Source organism: Crinia signifera, chromosome 4, assembly GCF_055691185.1.
Source record: "Crinia signifera chromosome 4, ASM5569118v1, whole genome shotgun sequence".
NCBI lineage: Eukaryota > Metazoa > Chordata > Amphibia > Anura > Myobatrachidae > Crinia > Crinia signifera.
In genome coordinates this window covers 152,923,239-152,929,238 of record NC_139220.1, presented here as the reverse complement: position 1 = coordinate 152,929,238, position 6,000 = coordinate 152,923,239, and the positions used below count along the sequence as shown (strand labels likewise).

General features: G+C 40.1%; 1 protein-coding gene across 1 annotated transcript in view; it reads right to left on the bottom strand.

Annotated features, from left to right (window-relative positions):
• Positions 1 to 2,102: 2,102 nt before the first annotated feature.
• CAPZA2 (capping actin protein of muscle Z-line subunit alpha 2) overlaps positions 2,103 to 6,000 on the bottom strand; it is a 43,859-nt gene continuing 39,961 nt past the window's right edge. Inside the window, exon 10 of the mRNA XM_083182795.1 lies at positions 2,103 to 3,069. Coding sequence (XP_083038921.1) covers positions 2,929 to 3,069 — 141 coding nt within the window. The 3' untranslated portion in view covers positions 2,103 to 2,928. The remainder of the gene's footprint in view (positions 3,070 to 6,000) is intronic.

Below are 6,000 nucleotides of genomic sequence, written 5' to 3'. Positions count from 1 at the left end.
ACTGTTACGAGGAAACTATTTCTGGAGCCCCTTTGGTGGTTTAAATGTATCACTAGTCACGTTGTCTGAAAAGACTACATGGCCCTCGTTCAGAGATAGTAGAAATAGACTATTCTACACACAGTCTATTTATGACACGCATCGGATGCAGCCAAACGCGATGCGATTTTCCTAACTTTTATTTTCTATACTATCTAGTTAAAATCGCACCATGTGTACACACCATTACACCTGTCAAATAAGATCATGGCAGTAAACATTAGACCAGTACAGTGTAGATGCTTAGCAATCCACAATGCCTTCAGCCTGTTAAACCCCCCCCCCCCTCCCGTCAAGATGCCATGAGTTTGTAGAAAAAGTATCTTCTATCCGAGCAGTGCCATTAAAGAAGTGCCATATTTCCATTACTGACTCTTACCCACGCGTTTTTCAATACTATGTTGCAGGTCCTATGGTCACCTCATTGCTGTGATCCTGCTTGCAGCTGCATGGGCGCCGCCATGACACCCGGGGTCAGCTGACCTGAGCACTCCAATCCCCAATTCAGCGCCTTGAACAATTGTCTACCTGAAAGATCCTAGAGGCTGATTTCTACGCTCCAGGTTACCTGAATCCTGAGTTACTTAGTCCTGCTGCTTATCCCTGGCTTCCCACCACCTCCCTGATATTCTTCGATTACCTCCTTCTACTACCAGTGTTACCATCGGTTCCCAGATTGACCACTGATCCTTCGATAAATACCAAGCAGCACTGACACACTTAGGGGTGACAGAGTGAAACCCATATCATTCTTGCAGAGGTCCCTGGAGAAGACCATTAGTGAGGTAAAACTCTGCGCCTCTGATCAGATTTCCGTCACCTCTCTCCCTAGTGGTATCCACAATTTCCAGTGTGTAGTATACACCGTTGTTCTATTAAGCCCCTCCGTTTCAAGTTCCCAGAACAATCCACTGGCTCACTGCTGCCACAGCCGAGGACACCAGTTACTTGAGCCCTGATAACTGAGCCACATCTTCATGGATAAGCATTGACCCAATGCATGTAAAAGACATTGCTGAAATTACAGGTACCTTAATGTTGTGTCCCATTTCCTGTGATCTGGACCCTGCCTCAACTAAGATTCTAATAGAGTGTATTGACATAATTGGTCTTGCATTTGCAAAATATTTCAGTGCCCTTTGCAGAAAGGCATTTTTCATTAACCTCTGAAGAATCTCATTTTAAAAACATAATTTAGACCAGGACTACATCACCAAATACTGATCTATTTCAATTTTTTGTTTTCTATGATTGGTTATTGAGAAACTAGTTGCAATAACCTATAATATTTGTGATCCATTCCAGTCAGGATTCAGGAAAATACATAGCCCTGAAACAACTGTGCTATGTATACTTAATGAACTACTGGTTGCAAGGTGACTGTTCAATTCTAAGTCTTCTGGATCATTTGCAGCATTTGAGATCATGGACCATTCGCTTCTGATTGAGCACCTGAAACAGTTATTTGGACTGGATAGCACAGTCCTTAGCAGTTTCAAATCATTTCTCAGTGGTAGGTAACAGGGATTTTCTTTTGGATTATACTCATCACCAGTGCCACAGGGTTCTTATACGGTCTCCCATGTTACCACTGTTTGAAATAATTAGACATCATGCCCTGGTCAACCACAGCTATGCAGTGAAGACTATGGATGTGCAGATCCGGATCTCAAAACAGGATCTTATTGGCTATCTGGCTGTCACATGTTTTGCAGCCAAAACATGTGACAGCTGATAGCCAATAAGATCCCATTTTGAGACCCGGGTAAATCCAGATGTGCACATCCCCAGTTAATACACAACTGTACCCGTCCTTTGCTCAGGTCACTGAGAATCCTGTAACAACCCTTAATTGCTTGCTCCAGGAGTTGATGATTCCTGAAAAAGAGAGGTCCTTACAAAACTTTAGCATGCTGCCACTTACTGTATGCTTAGGGTACAAAATTAGACATTGAACATTTGCTGAATCTTGGTGTTATCCTGGATAGTGGTATGACACACCTTACACTTAATTTTTTAACATATTACACAAGTATTTGCAACAAGCAAGTCCTACTCAGACGCATAGAAAATCTGCATTTTAATGTCACATTGAATTGTAATACATTTCAAGTGAAGAACAGAAAAATAAACTGACAGACATTATAAGGAGTACAGGAATTTTTTTATATATATATATGTATATATATTACAATTTTGCCTTGTTATAATACATTGGTGGCGATATAATAAAAAATAGGAAGTTAAGGGCAGATGGATTCCAGATCAATTTAAATCGCTATCACACGAACAAAGCATTTAATATTTCAAGCAATGGCGGATTTAGCAAATTCTGAAAGTTAAGATGAGAAATTAGATATCATTTAAAAAAAAAAAAAAGTTTAAATGAGCAAAGACGCACCATGAAGCTTACTTCCCATATAGTGAAGAGAAAAAGACTAAAGGACTTTGTATAGCTAGAAATTACCAATGACCACCTTCTATGTATAGTAATGCCATTATTCCACACGTGCACTAAAAGGTTCAGTATCAACAATTCTTTATTATGGGAATTTGAGGTGTTTTTCAAATTCTTATTTTCGCATTACTTCTAAACTTTGTCCTATACCTTAAAAATGTATCTTTTACTTCTCAATATGTTGGCTATTAGGGAAATAATGAATTTCAGCACATAATACACCCCAGAAAAAAACATGGTAAAGAACTGAAAGAAAACTGATGCGATCAATCTTGTGCTGTAGCTGAATTACTTTAATTATAGCAATTTCTTATTTTTTTCATAGCAAAAGGCCATGCTGACCAGGAAAGTTGGCAGCTCCAAATACGTTTGTAGCTATGTTTATTTGTATGCACAGACACTAAAATTCATCCAGTCATGCAATGTTCTGGTTAGGCATTTTGCATTTCCTTTCCAATTTTGTAACTAAGAATCTTGTTCCAGTCAATCTTAGTGCGAGTCACTGGCAGCTGCCGGCGTAAGGCTTTGAAAGTAGTGTCCGACATAGTCTGGTAGTTCTCACTGATTGCAGTCTACGATGGAAAGAAAAAACACTATTAGAATTTGACAATGCATGCTTTACATTCCATTTAGAGCAAAAAAATACATCACGGAAGTATAATTATATCACTGTATAATTACAAATATGTATGTAGTAAAGACTTTATGTAGATGTATTTTTAAGTGTTCATAAGTGCCATCATATGGTATTGTCAGGAAAAGCATGATGTCAATATAAAATATATAGTCGTGCTGTTACATGTACATTTTGCCAACCTGTGTAGGGGGTTGTGTAAAAAGCTCACAGACAATGACTAAGTCAACCGTCATTAAGCCGCCAGCAAAAGGTCAACACGAGTGAAACTTCTTTTGGTGTCAATGTCTATACCTGAGCATGTGGACCCCCAATTAGTGTCCGCTACTGATGTGCTTGGCACACTTTACCATTTCCCAATAGGAGTATGAAAAAGTCCAAAAGAATGAAGGAAAAAAAATCACGTCAGCCTTTTCACGTGTTGACCTTTTGGGGTCAATTTAGACATACCCCTTTCACGTCACACCTCGGTCCGGGGGTATGGCCATGTTGGTGATAAATGTACCTGGGTCGAGGTGCGGTGTGAATGCATCACAGCTTGTAACCCAGGTCAACCAACCTGGCAATTTGGCACTGGTTCTAAGAATGGTTAAACATGGGCTAAATGGTTAGACATGGGTTAAACGCTGTATAGTGGGAGACCCGGGTTTAATGTGAAAGGGCCGGTCTTGGATCTGACCCAGGATCGCAATCCCGGGCCCGACCTGTCTTTGCAATGTGAAAGTGGTAACAGTGTGCCAGCCATCCTGTGTAGGTAGTGAATAAAAAATACAAACACACAAAAAAAGACCTATATGGATGTTGGAAAGTGAGAAGCGCCAACAAGGAGTAGGAAAACCCTTTGTTGCGTAAGGCTCAAACTGCTCTATTATTTTCATTCGAAAAACCGCACAAGATTTCTATACATTCAGCAGATTACTTAGTCACATGCTTCACAAATATATTTAATCGTCCATATTAGAGCCTAACTACTGTTTAAACATAAACCCCCCTCACCCTGCAGCTTAAGCCCCCCTTCTAAGTGCCTAACAGTCCCTCCCTACAGCCTTAACCCTAAGTCCCCCCACTTGTTGCTAAACCTAACACCAACCCCACCATAACGCTAACCTGCCCCGGTTACCGACCTTTCGTCATTCTGGCACCAGCATTTCAATTAATGCCGGCCTCCCAAGAGAAGTTGGAATGCCGTGTCGGAATTTATTGAACGCTGGCATGCTGAACACATCCCCAACTACTACTACTACACACTGGCACTGTAACCATCCCAATACAATAGATATGCAAAACACCTCCAACTTAAGGACTTCTCTCTAGCAGGTGCTTTCAGTTTGTTGGGGTTGGTCTTGAACTCTGCTCTGTATATAGATGCTGATCCTGCACAAATAATACCTAGAATTTGTTTTGGTGTCTTGTACTCACTGCCTGGTGTTACAATATGAGACTGTGTGCATACATGAATGGCGCACCTGCATTTGCATCCATTATCTTGTGTATGAATGGGTAAATGTACAGTTCCACATCCACACACCTATATTAGCGTCTCTTATTCTGTACAAGATAAAATTATTTATTAGAACGGATATGTCTGTGCTAGGTAAAATGTTTATATCGAAAATAAGAATTGTACTACTGATGTGCATATTCAGTTTATTTTATGTGTAGTTTCATGTTTTAAACAAGACAGAAAGAGCAGAGTAGCAACTAACATTGATCTAGAGATCCTGTTTACTATTTAAAAGACTAAATGATTACATGCACCTTGACTGATTGAAATGCATCTGAAAAACTGCCTCCAAATAGTAATCACTTGTAATGCAAGTTTTCTGTCTTGAAAATGACATTGTTTAATCTTAAGGTGCCCACACACGCACCGATCCCGGCGTGCGTTGTGGGCTTTACTAGCACACATAGCATCGCATCGTTTGCCTTGTGCATGCGATGCGATGCTATGCTAGAAAAAGCTAGTACAAAAAGTATGTGCAGCACATACTTTTTGTACTGTGCGATGAGGTGCCGCGGGAGCGCGCACCCCATCGCATAGCATCGCCGGGATCGGTGCGTGTGTGGGCACCTTTAAACTGGTATAAGCCTCTGTGTTTACAGAAGACACAAAACTAGAAATGAGAGAATTATACACCATAGCTAGGGTGTTGTACAGAAGAAGCTGATTAGACTGGGGAATAAGGTTGCATGAATATGACAACCCATGGTTTATAAATTAGCATCATATCATTATATATTGAGAGAACTAGACAGGATAGAAAAGTATAATTTTGCATGATATAGATCTCATCTGGATTTTCTGCTTATAAAGCAAGTCCGCTGAAGTTTGTGAGCCCTGCCGTTTTAATGGCCACACTCGCCCTTTCCACCGTGCCAAAATGAACCAGCAAGAGGGAAAGGGCAAGTGAAGGGGAGGGAATTTAATTTAATACTCTGACGGCGAGCTATCGGCACTGCTCGCCATCATAGTTTGCCGTCAGAGCATTGAATACCCCTCATGATAATGAGTCTGTAAATCAAGTTTACATATTTCACAGCAGAGGAAGGTACAGTAGTATTCCCTGGCTAACAAGAAAGCCCATTAGCTCAGCTACATAACAAGCTGAATAAGAGGGGTGCAGTGGGCACATACAATTTTTTGTGTTATATTATATAAAACAGTACTTGAAGGTAGATCTATTCTTTTAAATAACAATCAATTGTAATACCAAAATGATGTTTGTAAGCATAACTAATAAATAGAGTGTTACTTAATTTCCTTTCTGAACCATCAAAACATTTTATGATTAGTTATTAAAAAAGCGATGGTAGTGCCATTTGTCCCCTCACTGCTGAGGCTTTTTGTCCCTTTGCTAAGCATATTTTA